The sequence below is a fragment of the Meles meles genome, chromosome 1 (genome assembly GCF_922984935.1).
Source record: "Meles meles chromosome 1, mMelMel3.1 paternal haplotype, whole genome shotgun sequence".
Lineage (NCBI taxonomy): Eukaryota > Metazoa > Chordata > Mammalia > Carnivora > Mustelidae > Meles > Meles meles.
The window spans coordinates 174,447,749-174,468,094 of record NC_060066.1 but is presented as its reverse complement, the minus strand read 5'-3'; the positions used below and the strand labels follow the sequence as shown (position 1 = coordinate 174,468,094).

The 20,346-nt window shown below is 40.8% G+C and overlaps 1 protein-coding gene across 1 annotated transcript in view; it reads left to right on the top strand.

Annotated features, from left to right (window-relative positions):
* Positions 1-20,346, top strand: part of ZYG11A (zyg-11 family member A, cell cycle regulator) — a 77,046-nt gene that overhangs the window by 2,126 nt on the left and 54,574 nt on the right. Inside the window, 1 exon segment of the mRNA XM_046028102.1 lies at positions 12,927-13,092. Coding sequence (XP_045884058.1) covers positions 12,927-13,092 — 166 coding nt within the window.

Sequence of the window (20,346 nt, the reverse complement as noted above, 5' to 3'; positions counted from 1 at the left end):
AGGCGCCCCTGGATTTTTCTTTTTATTCTTTCAGTTTTTGCTTCATGAATTTTAAAGCTGTAAGTAAGTGCATATACATTTAGGAATTACATCTTCTAGATGAATTGATCCTTTTATTTTTATGATTTCTGGTAATATTCTTGACTTGAGCTGAAGGCAGTGGCTTAAACCACTGAGCCACTCAGGCGCCCTGTATTATTTACGTTTAAAGCACATCTCTTATAAACAAAGGTCTTTTTTATACCATCTGACAATGTGTGCCTTTTAAATTAGAGTAAGTGTAATTATTCAGAATTGTCGGGTTTAAGACTACTGTGTTTCTGTTTGTGTTCTATTTGTCCTGTTTGTTTTATTCCTTCCCTGACTTTTTTTTTCCTTAAGGTTTTTAATTATTTGCAAGCAGGGGAGTGGCTGGCAGAGTTGGAAAGCAGGCCCCTGCTGAGTAAGGAACCTGATGGGGGATTGCATCTCAGGACCCTGGGCCAAAGGAAGACATGGAACAACTTAACCAACTGAACCACCAAGGCGTCCCCTTCCCTGACTTTTGAATTGAACTTTTTTTTTTTTTTTTTAAAGATTTTATTTATTTATTTGACAGAGAGAGATCACAAGTAGGCAGAGAGGAAGCAGGCAGAGAGAGAGAGAGAGGGGAGGAAGCAGGCTCCCCGCCGAGCAGAGAGCCTGATTCGGGACTCGATCCCAGGACCCTGGGATCATGACCTGAGCCGAAGGCAGAGGCTCAAACCACTGAGCCACCCAGGCGCCCCATTGAACTGAACATTTTTATTATTTTTTTTTTTTTATTTTTATTTATTTGACAGAGAGAGAGATCATAAGTAGGCAGAGAGGCAGGCAGAGAGAGAGGAGGAAGCAGGCTCCCTGCGGAGCAGAGAGCCCGACGCGGGGCTCGATCTCAGGACCCTGAGATCATGACCTGAGCCGAAGGCAGTGGCTTAATCCACTGAGCCACCCAGGCGCCCCGAACTGAACATTTTTAAAGTTTCATTTTATGTCTTCTACTGACTTAGAGTTCTGTTTCTCCTCTTTTCTTTACCTCAATCTTTTTTTTTCTTTTTCCCTTAGTCTTTAATGGTCACTCAAAGATAACAGGTTTTTGTTTTGTTTTGTTTTAATATATATATATATTTTTTTAAGATTTTATTTATTCATCTGACAGAGAGAGAGATCACAAGTAGGTAGAGAGGCAGGCAGAGAGAGAGGAGGAAGCAGGCTCCCTGCGGAGCAGAGAGCCCGATGTGGGGCTCGATCCCAGGACCCTGAGATCATGACCTGAGCCGAAGGCAGCGGCTTAATCCACTGAGCCACCCAGGCGCCCCTAATATTTTCTTTTTTTTAAAAAAGATTTTATTTATTTGTCAAGAGAGAGCAAGCACAAGCAGGGGAAGCGGTAGGCAGAAGAAGCAGGCTCCTTGCAGGGGGACTTGATTTGAGGACTCTGGGATCATGATCTGTGCTGAAGGCAGATACGTAACGACTGAGCCACCCAGAGGTCCCGTTTGTTTTTCTAAAGGTAGCAGTTATTTATTTATTTATTTATGAAAAGATTTTATTTATTTGACAGAGATCACAAGTAGGCAGAGGCAGGCCGAGAGAGAGGAAGGGAAGCAGGCTCCCCACTGAGCAGAGAGCCCGATGCCGGGCTTGATCCCAGGACCGTGGAATCATGACCTGAGCCGAAGGAAGAGGCTTTAACCCACTGAGCCACCCAGACGCCCTGAAATGTAGCTGATTCTGTGCATTGATTTTATATCCTACCACTTTGCCACATGTGGGCTTAATCCCAGGCCTCTGGGATAATGACCAGAGCCAAAGGCAGACCCTTAATGACTGAGCCACCCAGGTGCTCCTAAGATTCCATTTTCTTAAGCTACACTCTAATGAAATTTGCAAAATGTAAAATAGTATGTTTGTTATCACTAAACTTTAAAAAAATTGCTTTTGAAAATGTCCTTTAAAATTGTTCTTTTTTTTAAAAAAACTGTTCTTAAAAAGGGTGGGGGGGGGTACCTGCGTGTCTTAATCCATTAAGCATCTGACTCTTGATTTCAGCTCACGTCTTGATCTCAGGGTCATGGGATCGAGCCCCGTGTCAAACTCCGTGCTCTGCTAGGAATGTGCTTGAGATTCTCTTCTCTCTCTACCCCTCCCCTACTTGCGTGCATACACGCCGGCTCTCTCTCTCTCTCTCTCTCTCAGATAAATAAGTAAATCTTTAAAACACATACTTCATTGGGACATCTGGGTGGCTAATTTGGTTAAGTGTCCAACTCTTGGTCTCAGCTCAGGTTTCTGTCTCAGGGTCATGGGTTCAAGCCCTGTGTTGGGCTCCAAGCCTACTTAAAAAAGTTAATTCGTTGTCTCCTGGCTAGTCTTGCATCCGAAGAAAATTCAGTGGTCATACTTCTAAAAAAAGAACTGTGTTGGGGTGCCTGGGTGGCTCAGTGGGTTGGGCCTCTGCCTTTGGCCCAGGTCATGATCTTAGGGTCCTGGGATCAAGCCCTGCATCGGATTCTCTGCTCAGCAGGAAACCTGCCTCCCCCCCTCTCTGCCTGCTGCTCTGCCTACTTGTGATCTCTCTCTGTCAAATAAATAGATAAAATCTTTAAGGTAAATAAATAAATAAATAAAATAAAAAAAGAACTGTACCACAATCCACCCGCCAACCTTCCATGTTAGGATTTTCCTTTTTATTATTGGGGTTTTTGCCATATTGTGGGGTCTTTTGTTTATTTCATTTTGGGTCCATTTTGCTTCTGGGATCAGTGAGTTAATATTTTGTATCTAACTGGACATATTTTCACTTTTTTAAGGAAAGCAGTCACATTTGTTTAAATTGTTCGTTGTACCTAGTGAATTAACTGTGATACAGTAAATACTCAACAAAAACAACTGCACAGATTCCAAGTACAGGATGTTGTCCTTGTTGACCGTTATTTAAAAAAAAAAAAAAAATTTCCTCCTCCATCTCCTGTCTTTTGAAGTTTCAGTCACACATTTATATTACACTGCTTAAGATTATGACTTGGGGCTTTATGCTTCCTTTTTTTTTTTTTCCCTTGCCAACAGTTTCCTCTTTCAGTGTAGAACTACCTTCCAACTTCACTGATGTCTGATTTTGTAGTGTCTAATCTGTTAATCTCATCTGATGTGTTATTTATTTTAGGCATTATATTTTTCGACTCTAGAAGTTGCATTGTGTCTTTTTCAGATCTGCCATTTCTCTGTTGAGATTCCATACTTATTTTCTCATTATGTTCATGTTCTCCTTTATATCCATGAATTATAATACCTGTTTTAAAGTCCTTATCTTTATATCTTTTTAAGATGTTATTTTTTAAGTAATCTCAAACTCATGACCCTGAGATCAAGAGTCACATTCTCTCCTGACTGAGCCAGCCAGGTGGCCCTTAAAGTCCTTGTCTTTAAAACATGTTAAATAGGGGCTCCTGTGTGGCTCAGTGGGTTAAAGCCTCTGCCTTCGGCTCAGGTCATGATCTCAGGGTCCTGGGATGGAGCCCCACATCAGGCTCTCTGCTCAGCGGGGATCCTGCTTCCTCCTCTCTCTCTCTCTGCCTGCCTCTCTGCCCACTTGTAATCTCTCTGTTAAATAAATATATAAGATTAAAAAAAAGAAAACATGTTAAATATGGGTGGCTCAGTCGGTTAATTGCCCAACTCTTGATTTTGATCTCAGGGTCATAAGATTGAGCCCTGCATCAGGCACTGTGCTCTGCACTGTCTGCTTGTCCCTTTCCCTCTGCTCCTCCCTCTGCTCATTCATGCTCTCTTTCTCATAAATAAATAAAATCTTAATAAATAAAACATGTTTATTAGGAGAGTTACATGGTATAGTTCATATTTTAGAAATAATGAGTCTAGACTCCAGGTAGAGGTGGATTGGAAAAGGATTAGGAGCAGAAGTAGAGAAATTAATTTGTAATTTCTCAGTATTCTAGGTAAGATATGGTAGTAACTTGGATTAGAAATTGGTAGTGTAGCTAGAGAGAAAGGGACAGACTAGAAATTTATTTGGGAGGCTTAAGAGTCATATGCACAGCAGGAAATAGATGACACACTCAGAATAGGGATAATTCAATGAGAATTTAATTAAAGGACTACTTCCAAAGATAGTAGGGTGAGTTATGGAAAAGGACAATAAAATATTACTCCATGTCCACTAGGTAACTACTGCCATCCTTGGGCCCAGGAGTATCTTAGTCTTCAGGGAGCCATAACAAAAATACCATAGCCTAAGTGACTTGTTAACAACAGAAATTTATTTCTCATAGTTTTGGAGGCTAGGAAGTCCAACATCAAGTCCACATCTGCCGGCAGATTTGGTGTTTGGTGGGAACTCACTTCTTGTTTCATAGGTACTTTCTGCTGTGTTCTTACATGGCAGAAAGGGGAAGGGAGCCCTCTGGAGTCTCTTTTATAAGGGCACTAATTCCGTTCATGAGGGCTTATGACCTAATCACTTCCCAAAGGCTTCTATCTCCAATTATCATAAAATTTGAGTTAGATTTCAAAGTACGAATTTTTTTTTAATTAATTTTTTTAAATTAACATATAATGTATTATTAACCCCAGGGGTACAGGTCTGTGAATCGCCAGGTTTACACACTTCACAGCACTCACCATAGCACATACCCTCCCCAATGTCCCTAACCCAACCACCCTTTCCCTCCCCCCTTCCCCTGGCAACCCTCAGTTTGTTTTGTGAGATTAAGAGTCTCTTACGGTTTGTCTCCCTCCCGATCCCATCTTGTTTCATTTATTCTTTTCCTACCCCTCAAACCCCCCATGTTGCTTCTCCACTTCCTCATATCAGGGAGATCATATGATAGTTGTCTTTCTCTGATTGACTTATTTCGCTAAGCATAATACCCTCTAGTTCCATCCATGTCATTGCAAATGGCAAGATTTCATTTCTTTTGATGGCTGCATAGTATTCCATTGTGTGTGTGTGTGTGTGTGTGTGTGTGTGTGTGTGTGTGTGTGTGTGTATATATATCCCCCATCTTCTTTATCCATCCATCTGTTGATGGACATCTAGGTACTTTCCCTAGTTTGGCTATTGTGGACATTTCTGCTATAAATATTCGGGTGCACGTGCCCCTTCGGATCACTACATTTGTATCTTTAGGGTAAATACCCAGTAGTGCAATTGCTGGATTGTAGGGTAGCTCTATTTTCAACTTTTTGAAGAACGTCCATGCTGTTTTCCAGAGTGGCTGCACCAGCTTGCATTCCCACCAGTAGTGTAGGAGGGTTCCCTTTCTCCACTTCCTCGCCAGCATCTGTCATTTCCTGACTTGTTAATTTTAGGCATTCTGACTGGTGTGAGGTGGTTTCTCGTTGTACCTTCCATACCTTCCATATAAAGCACTGTCATGTGAAACAAAAGAAATAGAAAACAGTGGTATTTGTTCTCCCCAATTCTATTTAGATGTTCTGCTCTTTATCAGATTATGTTATTAATCCTGATAAATCCTGTTTCATACTATTCCATTCCCCAATATGTCTGTATAAAGGAGTGGTTAAAAATAATCATTTGAGAGTACAGGTACTTCAGTTTTTAGTTATTTATGTTTGTCCTCTTCATATTTCCAAAACGAATTTGAGATATCTTCATATTCTACTTTTAGAAAGAATGAAACAACAGCAACAAATCCATTATCATCAAAGTTGCGAAATAGATAATTTATTTTAAAATTATTTTTATTTTATTTATTTTATTTTTATTTTATTTATTTATTTAATTTGACAGACAGAGATCACAAGTAGGCAGAAAGGCAGGCAGAGAGAGAGAGAGGAGGAAGCAGGCTCCCTGCGGAGCAGAGAGCCCGATGCGGGACTCGATCCCAGGACCCTGAGATTATGACCTGAGCCAAAGGCAGAGGCTTAACCACTGAGCCACCCAGGCACCCACGAAACAGATAATTTAGAAAATTATTCACTTTCTGACAAAAAGCCCCCAAGCTTTTCTTTGTAAGGTACAGTAATGCAAGGTCACCCAGATAACAATTCATATAGAAAGGTAGATTGGTAATGAAATAATTAATTTATTTGAGAGAGAGAGTGGGCATGAGCAGCGGATGAAGGGCAGAGGGAGAAGCAGGCTCCTCACTGAGCAGGGAGCCCAGTGCAGGGCTCACTCCCAGAACTCCAGGATCATGACCTAAGCGGAAGGCAGCCACTTAGCAGACTGAGCCATCTAGGCACCTCCAAAATGAAATAATTTATGAAGATCCATATATGTAACTTTTTTGCAACTGGATCTATTGCCAAAAGTAAAGTGTCTGTGAATACTTCTTCCTTTTTGTTTGGTACATATTGTAAACTCTTGAACCTTGACACTATTTTTATTGTTTATTCTTTTAACATGTGCTCATTGAGCCTTTGCTATCCAAGTGAAAGGTCGTTGATGACCTGTTGGTGGGTCAGAATTTGTTTTCAAGAGATGGTACTTGAGCACAGTTCCAGTTCCAGTGATGCTTTATGACAGCTGATAAATAGAATTAACCACAATAGACAGTTAATGATCTTAAATTGGTATATGTTGTAAAAACACTGTTAAAAATTCTCTACCATCTGTATTTCAGGGAATTAAAAGTAGTGTATTTGAGTGCAAATTTCTCTTGTTAGTTTATATCCATCCAAGACAGTAGACGGAATACAACTAGCCATTGTTAGTTTATTTGAAAACATGCTATTTTTAGCACACTAATTTCTAGAAAAAGGGGAAATGTGATTAAAATTAGATTGATCCAGATTGCAGTGTGAGCTTTTATTACTTGATTCTCTTGTAAGATTTAGAATTTGTTTTAAGAAAGGGGTTGGCAAATGATGCTTTAAAAAAGAAATGGTCTTGTTTCCTGTGTGCTCTCAATGCATTTTGGAGATCAAAACTCTAATGCCATATGAATTGAAATGCCAAAGGTAGAGCTGCAGCATGGTGGTTGGACTGCTTGGTTATTATTTGATTCAGCCTTTTAATGTATTTTCTAAATTATTAGCCATGGCAATAGTTCAAGAGTTTTTGTTTGTTTGTTTGTTTTTTTAAGATTTTATTTATTTATTTGAAAGAGAGGACAGAGGGAGAATGAGAGGAAAAAGCAGACTCCCCGAGGAGCAGAGAGCTTGACATGGGGCTTGATCCCAGGATCCTGAGATCATTACTTGAGCCAAAGGCAGGTGCCTAACCAGCTGAGCCACCCAAGCACCCCATTTTTATTAAGTGGGCTCGAGGGGCACCTGGGTGGCTCAATTGATTAAGCGTCTGCCTTTGGCTCAGGTCATGACCTCAGGGTCCTGGGATTGAGGCCTGCATCAGGTTCCCTTCTCAGCATGGAGCCTGCTTCTCCCTCTCCCTCTACCCCTCCATCCCTCCGCCTGCTTGTGTTCTCTCTCTCTCTCTCTCAAATTAATAAATAAATAATCTTAAATAAATAAATAAAGTGGGATCCATGCCTGGTGTGGAGCCCAAAGTGAAGCTTGAACTTAAAACCCTGAGATCAAGACTTGAGAGGAGACCAAGAGTCAGATGCTTGACTGACTGAACCAGGTGCCCCTAAGAGGTTCTTAATATAAAATTACAGTAAATATCTGCCAAGTAAATATCTGCCATTGTTTTGTGTTTTTTTAAGATTATTTATTTATTTATTTGAGAGAGAGAGAGCATGAGAGGGGAGAAAGTCAGAGGGAGAAGCAGACTCTCTAAGGAGCAGAGAGCCCAATGTGGGACTCGATCCCAGGACTCTGGGATCATCACCTGAGCTGAAGGCAGTCGCTTAACCAACTGAGCCACCCAGGCGCCCCTAAATATCTGCCATTGTTGATCAAAAATTAAAACCTGGGGGCATCTGAGTGGCTCAGTGGGTTAAGCCTCTGCCTTCACCTCAGGTCGTGATCTCAGGGTCCCGGAATTGAGCCCTGCATCAAGCTCCCTGCTCAGCGGGAGTCTTCCTTCTTCCTGAGCCGCTCTCCCCCCAGTCATGCTTGCTTTCTCTCTCAAATAAATAAATAAAAATCTTTTAAAAAGTTAAAGCCTAAGCAAACAAACAAACAAAAACTAATAGTAAAGATTAAACAACTAAATAGGTTTGATGCCATTTTATTGAGCAGTAAAAGACTGGGGAAGGTTTAGTTTTCTACATTGGTGAATTTGAAGTATTTGTGAAGTTAAGTAGACATGTCAGGGAGGCAACTGGGTATCTAAGTCTAGCTTAATGAGAGATAGGACCTGGAGATAATCTGGAATTCATTGGGTTTATAGATTAATATCTATCTATTTTTTTTAATATCTATCTATTTTTAAGCAAAGTCTGTTCCAACATGGGGCTCAAACTCATGACCCCAAGAGTTGCATGTTCTACCGACTGAGCCAGCCAGATGCCCCTGTAGATTAATATTTAGAGTCATGTGGGGCGCCTGGATGGCTCAGTGGGTTAAGCCTCTGCTTTCAGCTCAGGTCATGATCTCAGGGTCCTGGGATCGAGCCCCCGCATCCGGCTCTCTGCTCAGCAGGGAGCCTGCTTCCTCCTGTCTCTCTGCCTGCCTCTCTGCCTACTTGTGATCTCTCTCTCTGTCAGATAAATAAATAGAATCTTTAGAGTCATGTAATCAGTAGTCAAATACAGAGGTAGAGACCTTAGTCATTAGTGGTCTTGGTGGCAGGTGGAAACCTAATAGAGTGATTTGAAGAACGAATTTTATATGTTTGTATATGTATATGTTTCTCTAAAACATATACTGATTTATAAAATAAAAACCAGTAGCAGAATACTATAGTATAATTCTGTTTACATGAAGTTCACAAACATGGAGAACTAAACAGTATTCAAGATAATAATTGCCTCTGGGTGAAGGGATGGGAAATAGTATCGGAGGAACACAGTAAGGGACTCCAGACATATTGTTATCTTCAGTTTAGGCTATGGGGTAAATAAAAGAGTATTTAAAAATAGATCTCTATTGTTTTATATCTTAATATATATTTAGATTTGAATGTCTAATATCTTGTATGTAGATTTAGTCTTTAATACATAGTATTTTTTAAATGGGGCTCTCAGGGTGCCTGGGTGGCTCAGCTGGTTAAGCAGCTGCCTTTGGCTCGGGTCATGATCCTGGATCCTGGGACTGAGCCCCGTGTTGGGCTCCCAGATAAGGGGAGAACGTGCTTCTCCCTCTCCCTCTGCCTGCTTGTGCTCTCTATCTCTCTGTCAAATAAATAAATCTTAAAAAAAAAAATGGATCTGTCATGTTCAGTAATATGGCAAATAATATCAGAAAGCCTTAAAACTAAATATTTGGGATAAAATGTTATGAACACTTTCAAAATAAGAGAAGTCCCCAGCATTCCCACCTAATTCAGAGAAGCTGGAAAAGAGGATGTGAGCAGACCCTGAAGCTTTGATATTTACCACAGTCAATAAGCAGGGATTGGAGGCTAGGCTTTTGCCAAAACCAGGTAGGGAATTTGAATGGAGACTGTAAACTATAACTATATCTAATATGGGCTAACAAAGGCTGGCTTTACTTTAGTGAAGTGGTAGATCTTAAAAAAATCTGCTTATGGGAAAGGGAAATGGGGAATCTTGTTAAGTTTTGGTTTGGATTTTGAGTGGAAAGGTATCTCCTAAAATTTTGTTATCACAAGCCTGTCTTCACACAAATTCAGGGTTTTGTTTTGTTTTGTTTTAAAGATTTTATTTATTTATTTGACAGACAGAGATCACAGGTAGGCAGAGGCAGGCAGAGAGAGAAAAAGAGAAGCAGGCTCCCTGCTGAGCAGAGAGCCCGATGCAGGGCTTGATCCCAGGACCCTGGGATCATGACCTAAGCGGAAGGCAGAGGCTTTAACCCACTGAGCCACCTAGGCGCCCCAAATTCAGGGTTTTAAATGACATTTCTTGCTTGGTTCAGGAACTCTGTAGCTGGGAAATTACCGAAGTGATCCCTGGTAATGCCCCTGGGATAACTGAGCTTAGCAGAATCTCTCTGATACGGCATGTATTCTACTCAGGCCTCACAGGAGTCCTACAAATAAAATCCCACTAAAGATGCACTCACAAACTTGATTTGTAAAAGGTGAGTTTCCATGACTAAGAATCAATGACTAAAAGGGTTATATTCCAGGAGACGTCAGAAAATGGAATTCCTGGGGCTCCTGGGTATCTCAGTGGGTTAAAGCCTCTGCCTTCAGCTCAGGTCATGATCCCAGGGTCCTGGGATCAAGTCCTGCATTGGGCTCTCTGCTCAGCAGGGAGCCTGCTTCTCCTCTCTTTCTCTGCCTGCCTCTCTGCCTGCTTGTGATCTCAGTCTGTTAAATAAATAAATAAAATCTTTAAAAAAAAAAAAAAAGGAATTCCTAAAACACTATAAAATAAGTATATTTAAGAGTAAAGAAATAACGGATGAACTAATACATGAAAAAAGAGCAATGTACAATTAGACTATGAAGAACTAAACACCACTAAGTGGATAGTGACCAGGAAGATACATCTGTAGAAATTACCCACGTGAAGCATAGTCTCCATTTTCCCATGGGCATGTGAACCAATTCTGGCTTTTTTGGTTTTTTTTTTTAAGATTTTATTTATTTATTTGACAGAGAGAGATGACGAGGGGAGCAGCAGAGGGAGAGAGAGAAGCAGGCTTCCTGCTGAGCAGGCAGCCTGATGTGGGGCTTGATCCCAGGACCCTGAGATCATGACCTGAGCCAAAAGCAGTGGCTTAATGACTGAGCCACCCAGGCATTCTGGCTTTTGAGACCTAAGAAGAAGTCTGCTGGGAGTGTTTCAGGAAACTTTATTGCTTCTCCAGTTCTTTTTGGACATGAATTCTGGCATGGGTGTTTGGAGCAACTGAGATTCTTTGGGGATTCTTTTCAGAATGCAGAATGGTAGATCCATTTTGGAAGAACAGGTTAGCAGTTTCTTACATAAAGTTAAATACATACATGAGTAGAAAGTGTAGAATCCCTGGGACCCAGGAATCCCATTCCTAGGTAACTACCCAAAAAAAAACTATGTTCATAGAAACCTTTCCATGAATATTTAGAGCAGCTCTCTTCAAAATTGTCTAAAATTTTAAATAATCCAAATCCTTTTTTTTTTTTAAGGTTTTATTTATGTGTGAGAGAGAGCATGAACTGGGTGAGGGGCAGAGGGAGATGCATACTCCTTGCTGAGCAGGGAGCCCAACGTTGGAGCTCGATCCCGGGACTCCAGGATCATGACCTGAACCAAAGGCAGACACTTAACCTACTGAGCCATCCAGGCATCCCAATCCAAATGCTCTTAAGTTGTTGAAGAAAATTGTGGAACATTCTTGCTGTGTAATAATACTTCTTAGCAGTAAAGAGGAACTAATTACAAAAACACACAACAATGTGGATGAATCTCAGATGCATTATGGGAAATGAAAGAAACCAGATTCAAAGAACCTACATACTGTATGATTCTATTTATATGACTTTTTGGAAAAGGTAAAACTCTGGGACAGAACACAGTTGTATGGGGATGGTGGGAGGGACTATCTACAAAGGGACATAGGGAATTTGGGGGTCATAGAACTGTTATGTATCTTTATTATGGTGGTGGTACATGACTGCATTTATTAAAACTTACAGAACTAAGGATACAACAAAAAGTAATTTTCTTTTTTGCTATGTGTAAATTACACCTCAGTTAAAAAACAAAAACAAAAATGAATAGGAAGAAAGTGATTACAGTAGTCCCTCCTTATCTGAGGTTTCACTTTCTCTGGTTTCACTTACTAGAAAGCAGCTGTGGTCCAGAAGCAGGTGATCTTCCTCCTGTTGTATTGTCAGAAGGTAGTGTCGTTTATCTAACTACATCTCATCACATAGGCATTTTATCAATTTTATAGCATCACAGGTAGGGTGCATGGTAGTATAATCAGACATTTTGAGAGAGACTACATTCATATGACTTAATACAGTATGTTAATCTCTTACAGTGCCTAATTTATGAATTGAACTTTATTGTAGGCATGTATGTATATATTGAAGAGAATATGGGGGTCAACAGGTTTTTTTTGTTGTTTTTAAGATACATAGTAGAGGGCGCCTGGGTGGCTCAGTGGGTTAAGCCGCTGCCTTCGGCTCAGGTCATGATCTCGGGGTCCAGGGATCGAGTCCCGCATCGGGCTCTCTGCTCAGCAGGGAGCCTGCTTCCCTCTCTCTCTCTCTCTGCCTGCCTCTCTATCTACTTGTGATCTCTCTCTGTCAAATAAATAAATAAAATCTTTAAAAAAAAAAAAAGATACATAGTAGAGCATAAGTTATATGTTAAGAATGATCTGTTTGAAGTGAGTTTGAAAGATGTATGTATGAATGAAGAAATGACAGGAAAGAGGCAAGGAGGGATGAAATTAGTCAGCACATGTGGAAGTATTGGTCTTTTCATGAACTGTTGAGGGTAATAATAGGCATTCCTTCCTATCCTCTGGGACATAGTAATCATTGAATAAATACTTGTTGAATGAAGGACCATGTGATTTCTGTGTGAGTTATCCCTTGTGTTTTATTGAAATTGTCAGATTTCTTGGTTGTATTCCGCATTAAAACTGTAGCTCCCAAAGGATTAGAACTATGTTTTGCTCATCCTGTATTTTCAGGCTGGTACAGAGCAGGTGATGAGTGAAAGATTGAGAGAAACTAATTTTTTCGTGCTAGAACAGAAAGTATAATAGATAAAATTTTCCATACAGTTAACAGTTGGAATAAGGTGGTTTCGTTACATATAAATCATATAAATCACTATTAGGATAAAGAGAATGTATCTTCAGATAGCTTCATCAAGTAGTTTGATGTATTTTGCATGACCACTTTTATGTTGAATTTTTGTAGGTGTATTCTAACAAAGTTTGTTTTTTAGGAGGAGGCATCTCCCTACACTTTGGTCAACATCTGTCTGAACGTCCTGATTGCTAACCTAGAGAAATTATGTTCTGAAAGATCTGATGGAACTTTGTGCCTTCCGGACAATTGGAATTTCCCTCAGGAAGTAGCTGATCGATTCCTTGGGGTAATGACGTGGCAAGGTAAAGATAAAGCTCCTTTATTTTTATTTTATTTTATTTTGATAAGGTTCCTCTATATTGTACTCTAGCACTTTACTGTTTGAAAAGCACTTTCATATACAATTCCTCTTTAGCTCTCACAACAAGTGGATGGGAAATATGGAAATTATTCCCTTTTTATTTGTGTGGAGATTTGAATCTTCTAGTCTTTTTGGGATTCCTTGATGGAAATTTATCTTGCTTCTAGGCTTACCTTACTATTGGCTTAGCAGAGTGAAGACAGTGGGGAACTAAACCAAGTTCCCACTTCATCTGCTCTCTAGCTTCTGAAATGCTGTTGCTGTAGTCTTGTCTCCTACTCTCTCTCTTTTTCTTTTTTTTTATATTTTATTTATTTATTTGACAGACAGAGATCACAAGTAGGCAGAGAGAGAGGAGGAAGCAGGCTCCCTGCTGAGCAGAGAGCCCGATGTAGGGCCCGATCCCAGGACTCTGGGATCATGACCTGAGCGGAAGGCAGAGGCCTTAAACTACTGAGCCATACAGGTGCCCCACCTACTCTTTTTTTTTAAAGTTTTACTTAAGTAATCTCTGCACCCAGCATGGGGCTCAAACTACTGACCTGAGATTAAGAGTCACATACTCTTCTGACTGAGCCAACCAGGTACCCCTCCTACTCTTTTCATTGTGAATATGAGACTTTGAAAAAAATTTTCAAGGGTACCTGAGTGACCCGGCTGTTAAGCAGTTGACTCTTGATTTTGGATCAGGTCATGACCGCAGGGTCCTAGGATTGAGCCCTGCGTCTGTCTTTCTCCACCCTTGGTGAAGAGTCTGCTTGAGGTTCTCGCCCTCTCCCTTTCCCCCTCCTGTTTGTGCTCACTTGCTCTCTCAAATAAATAAATCTTAAAAAAAGGAAAAAAACCCTTAGAAATTTTTTTTCCTTTACTTCCCATTGTAGTTGGGCTTTCAAGGGTTATGTTTAATTCGCCATGTTACAGTTTTTTCTTTTTTCCTTTTTTTTTTTAAGATTTTATTTATCTGAGAGAGAGCAAGTGAGCATACATGAGCCAGGGGAGGGGCAAAGGGATAAGCACACTCGCCACTTAGTGGGGATCCTGACACAGGACTCCGTCACAGGACTCTGAGAACGTGACGCTTAACTGATTGAGCCATCCAGGCGCCTCTACAGTTTTTTCTTAATAAGAAGGTTTTCTTGTGGGGCGCCTGGGTGGCTCAGTGGTTTAAGCCACTGCCTTCGGCTCAGGTCATGATCTCAGGGTCCTGGATCGAGTCCCACATCCGGCTCTCTGCTCTGCAGGGAGCCTGCTTCCCTCTCACTCTCTCTGCCTGCCTCTCTGCCTACTTATGATCTCTCTCTGTCAAATAAATGGATAAAATCTTAAAAAAAAAAAAGGTTTTCTTGTAACAAATTATTGAGATGTATTTCACATACTGTATAACTCCCCCATTTAATATGTACAATTCATGGGGTGCCTGGGTGGCTCAGTGGATTAAGCCTCTGTCTTTGGCTCAGGTCATGATCTCAGGGTCCTGGGATGGACTCCCGCATCAGGCTCTCTGCTAGGCAGGGAGCCTGCTTCCCCCTGTCTCTCTACCTGCCTCTCTGCCTACTTGTGATCTCTCTCTGTCAAGTAATAAATAAAATCTTAAAAACAAAAAACAAAACTATACAATTCAGTGGGTTTTTTGTTTTGTTTTGTTTTATCACAGATTTGGGCAGCCATCATCATAATCAATTTTAGAACATTTTCATCATCTTAAAAAGAAAGTCTTGGGGCACCTGGGTGGCTCAGTGGGTTAAAGACTCTGCCTTCAGCTCAGGTCATGATCCCAGGGTCCTGGGATCGAGCCCCACATTGGGCTCTCTGTTCCGCAGGGAGCCTGCTTTCCCCTCTCTCTCTGCCTTCCTCTCTGCCTACTTGTGATTTGTCTCTGTCAAATAAATAAATAAAATCTTTAAAAGAAGAAAAAAAAGAAACTCTTAACCCATCCCCCCAAAACCCTAAACAACTACTCATCTTCTTTCTATCTTTATGAGTTTGTTTTTTCTTTTTTTTTTTAAAGATTATTTATTTATTTATTTGACAGAGAGAGAAACCACAGGTACGCAGAAGTAGGCAGAGAGGCAGGCAGAGAGAAAGGGAGAAGCAGGCTCCCTGCTGAGCAGAGAGCCTGATGCAGGGCTCGATCCCAGGACCCTGGGATCATGACCTGAACTGAAGGCAGAGGCTTAACCCACTGAGCCACCCAGGCACCCCGAGTTTGTTTTTTCTAAACATGTAATATAAATCAAATCGTGCAGTATGTGACCATTTTTTGTCTGGTTTTTGTACTCAACATAATATTGTCAAGGTTCATCCATATTGTAGCAGCACTCACTACTTCATTTTTTTTTTTTTTAAGATTTTATTTATTTATTTGACAGACAGAGATCACAGATAGGCAGAGAGGCAGACAGAGAGAGAGGAAGGGAAGCAGGCTCCCCGCTGAGCAGAGAGCCCGATGCGGGGCTCGATCCCAGGACCCTGGGATCATGACCTGAGTCGAAGGCAGAGGCTTTAACCCACTGAGCCACCCAGGCGCCCCTCACTACTTCATTTTTATGGCTATAATAGTCCATTGTGTGACTGTACCACATTTTATTTATTTATCAGCTGATGGACATTTGGGTTGTTTCTACTTTTTAGCTATTATGAATAATGCTGCTTATAAACATTCGCATGCACATTTCTGTGTGGACATATGTTTTCATTTCTCTTGGGAGTAGAATTGCTGGGTTAAACAGCAACTTCATGTTTAACTTTTTGAGGAATTAACAAATTGTTTCCCAAAATGGTTGCACCATTTTATGTTCCCATCAGCAGCATGCAAGAGCTCTGATTTCTTCACAACCTTACCAAAGTCGTCATTTGACTTTTTGATTATAGCCATCCTGGTGGGTGTTAAGTATTTATTGTGGTTTTGATTTGGATTTTCCTAATGAGTAATGATGTTGAGCATGTTTTTATTTGCTTTTGACCATTTGTATATTTTCTTTAGAATAATGTCTATTCAGATCCTTTGCCCATTTCTTTTTTTAAAAATTTTTTTTTAAGATCTTATTTATTTATTTGACAGATAGAGATCACAAGTAGGTAGAGAGGCAGGCAGAGAGAGAAAGAGAGGAGGAAGCAGGCTCCCTGCTGAGCAGAGAGCTGAATGTGGGGCTCGATCTCCCAGGACCCCGGGATCATGACCCACGCCAAAGGCAGAGGCTTTAACCCACTGAGCCACCCAGGTGCCCCTTTATCCATTTCTTTATTAGGTTGTCCTCTGTTATTGAGTAGTAGGAGGGGCTTTTTTTTTTTTAAGATTTTATTCTTTAAAGATTTTATTTATTTCTTTGACAGAGACAGATCACAAGTAGGCAGAGAGGCAGACAGAGAGAGGAGGAAGCAGGCTCCCTGCTGAGCAGAGAGCCCAATGTGGGGTTCAATCCCAGGACCCTGAGATCATGATTGGAGCTGAAGGCAGAGGCTTTAACCCACTGAGCCACCCAGGTGCCCCAAGATTTTATTCTTTATTTAGAGTGTGAGCAGGGGGATGAGCAGAGGGAGAGAGAAAATCTCAAGCAGATTCCATGCTGGGTGCGGACCTGGTTGCCGAGATCCATCCCATGACCCCATCATGGCCTGAGCCGAAATCAGAATCAGTTGCTTAACTGACTGAGCCACTGAGGTGCCAAAGTTTGTTTTTTTTTTTCCTAATTGACATAAGCTTTACAACACAGTGATTAATTGCATATGTTACAAAATGATCACCATGGTAAATCTAGTTACCATCTGTCCCCAAAGTTTTTATACTACTGCTGACTATATTCCATATGCTAGACATTATGTCTCCATGTCTGTTTTCTTTAAATATTCTAGATACAAGTCCCTGATCAGTTACTGGCTTGGCAGTTATTTTCTTTCATTCTATGAATTCTCTTTTCACTTTGCTGATAGTGGTTTTTGACTCCAAAAAGTTAATTTTGATGAAGCCCAATTATTCTGTTTCTTTTATGACTTATGCTTTTGGTATCCTATCTAAAAATTTCATTGCTCAGTCCAAGGTCCTAAGTATTTGCACCTGTATTTTCTTCTAAGAGTGTTGGTTTCTTCACCCTTATATTCTAAGGTTTTGGGTCCATTTTGAGTTTATTTTTGTATATGGCATGAGGTGTAAAGAGTCTAGCTTCATTTTTACCATGTTCTTGTACAGTTGTCCCATTACTATTTGGTAAAAAGTCTATTCTTTGACTATCAAATGCTCTTGGCAACATTTTTATTTTTTTATTTTTATTCTTTTTAAATATTTTATTTACTTGACAGAGAGAAATCACAACTAGGCAGAGAGGCAGGCAGAGAGAGAGGAGGAAGCAGGCTCCCTGCGGAGCAGAGAGCTGGATGTGGGGCTCGATCCCACGACCTTGGGATCATGACCTGAGCCGAAGGCAGAGGCTTAACCTACTGAGCCACCCAGGTGCCCCAACATTTTTATTTTTTATTCATTTTTACTTTTTTTATTTAAAGATTTTTTTTTAAGTAGGCTCCATGCTCAACATAGGGCTTAAACTCACAACCTGACATCAAGAGTTGTATGCTGTATGGACTGAGCCAGCCAGGTACCCCTGGTCATCCAATTTTTTAAAAAATGTGCCAGTGGGGTACCTGGCTGGCTCAATCAGAAGAACATGAGACTCTTGATCTTGGGGGTTGTGAGTTGAAGACCCACATTGCCTATGGAGAGTACTTAAAAATAAAATCTTTAAAAAATTTATTGGGTGACCATAGAGGCATGAGTTTATTTCTTATTCTCATATCTGTTCCATGGAACTATATGTCTGTCCTTATGTTTGTATGACTCTATTACTGTTGCTTTGTAGTAAGTTTTGAAATTGGAAAGTGCGAGTTTTCCAACTTTGTTCTTTTTAGGATTGTCTTGGCTATTCTGGGTCCTTTATATTTCCAAATGAATTTTAGAGCCAGTTGGTCTGTTTTTTTGTTTTTTTTTTTCTTTAAGAATTTACTTGAGAGAGACATTGTGCATGAGAGAGCACAAGCAGAGGGAATAGCAGAGAAAGAGGTAGAAGTAGGCTCCCTCTTTTGATCCCAGGAGCCCCCCCCTTTTTTTTTTAAAGATTTTATTTATTTATTTGACAGACAGATCACAAGTAGGCAGAGAGGCAGGCGGTGGGGGTGGTGGGGAGCAGGCTCCCCACTGAGCAGAGAGTCCGATGCAGGGCTGGATCCCAGGATCCTGGGACCATGACCTGAGCTGAAGACAGAGGCTTTAACCCACTGAGCCAACCAGGCGCCCCTTCCCAGGACCCTTAATGGACTGAGCCACCCAGGCACCCATCCCAGTTGGTCAGTTTCTACAAAGAATCCAGCTGTGGGGCACCTGGGTGGCTCAGTCAGTTAGGTGTCTGCTTTCGGCTTAGGTCATGATCCCAGGGTATTAGGATCCATCCTGGTGTTGGGCTTCCTGCTTGGTAGGGAGCTTGTTTCTCTTTGTCACGCCTGGTCATGCTCTCTTGCCATCTCTCTTTCTCTCTTTCTCAAATAAATAAATTTTTAAAAAATCTTAAAGAAAAAAAAATAATCCAATTGGGATTTGAATAGGAATTGCATCAAATATGTATATGAATTTGGGGAGTACTGCCATCTTGACAGTACTAAGTCTTCTGATCTATGAACATGTTGTCTCATTATTTAGATCATCTTTAATTATTTTCACCAGTGTTGTACAATCTTAACAATTTGAAATCTTCCATTATTGAGTTTGGGCTAGCTCTCTATTTAAACTAGATTTTTATTTTTATTTTTATTTTTTTAAAGATTTTCTTTATTTATTTGACAGGCAGAGATCACAAGTAGGCAGAGGCAGTCAGAGAGAGGAGGAAGCAGGCTCTCTGCTGAGCAGAGAGCCTGATGGGGGGCTTGATGCCAGGACCTTGGGATCATGACATGAGCCAAAGGCAGAGGCTTAAACCCATTGAGCCACCCAGGTGGCTCTAGATTTTTTTTTTTTTTTTTTAAGATTTTATTTATTTGAATAAGAGAAAGAGCACACAAGTTAGGGGGAGTGGGAGAGGGAGAAACAGACTCCCCACTGAGCCAGGGAGCCTGATGCAGGGCTGATCTCAAGAACCCCAAGATCATAACCTGAGCTGAAGGTGGATGCTTAATCAACTGAGCCATCCAGGCACTCTTTTTTTTTTTTTTTTTAAATATCTTTCAATAGTGTTTTCTAGTTGATGCATATAAGTTTTACACTTTTATTAAATTTATTTTTTTAGGGGCATATGGGTGGCTCAGTCAGTTAAGCATCTGCCTTCAGCTCACGTCATGATCTTGGGGTCCTGGGATCAAGCCCCACATCAGGCTAGTTGCTCAGCTGAGAGTCTGTTTCTTCCTCTCTCTCTCCCTCTGCCTCTCCCTCTGCTTATGCTTTCTTTTTTTTTTTTTTTTAATACTTTATTTATTTGACAGAGAGAAATCACAACTAGGCAGAGAGGCAGGCAGAGAGAGAGGAGGAAGCAGGCTCCCCGCAGAGCAGAGAGCCCGATGTGGGGCTTGATCCCAGGACCCTGGGATCATGACCCGAGCCGAAGGCAGAGGCTTTAACCCACTGAGCCACCCAGGTGCCCCTGCTTATGCTTTCTCTTGCTAATAAATAAATAAAATCTTAAAAAAAATTGTTTTTGGATTTTTAAAATTTTGTTTTGTTTTTGGTTATTTTTTGAGAGAGAGAGAGCGCGCACGCGTGCTCATGCTCTTGAGGGGGCAAGGGGAGAATAGAGGAGAGAGGGAGAGAGAAAATCCCAAGCAGGGATTCAGTGTAGGACTCGATCTCTGGACCCTGAGATCATGATCTGGGCTGATATCAAGAGTTGGACACTTAATGACTGTGCCTCATATGCACCTCAGTATTTTATTCTTTTAATGCTATTTTACATAAAATTCCTTCCTTCCTTCCTTCCTCCCTTCCTTCCTTTCTTGATTTTATTTATTTATTTGAGAGAGAGAAAGAGTATGAGCAGGGGGAGCCCAACTCTGGACTCCATCCCAGGGCACCAGGATCATGACCTGAGCCAAGGGAGACGCTTAACTGACTGAGCCACCCAGGCATCCCTGGAATTGCTTTCTTAATTTCATTTTTTGGATTGTTCATTTTTAGTGTACATAAATACCATTTTATTTATTTATTTATTTATTATTTTAAAAA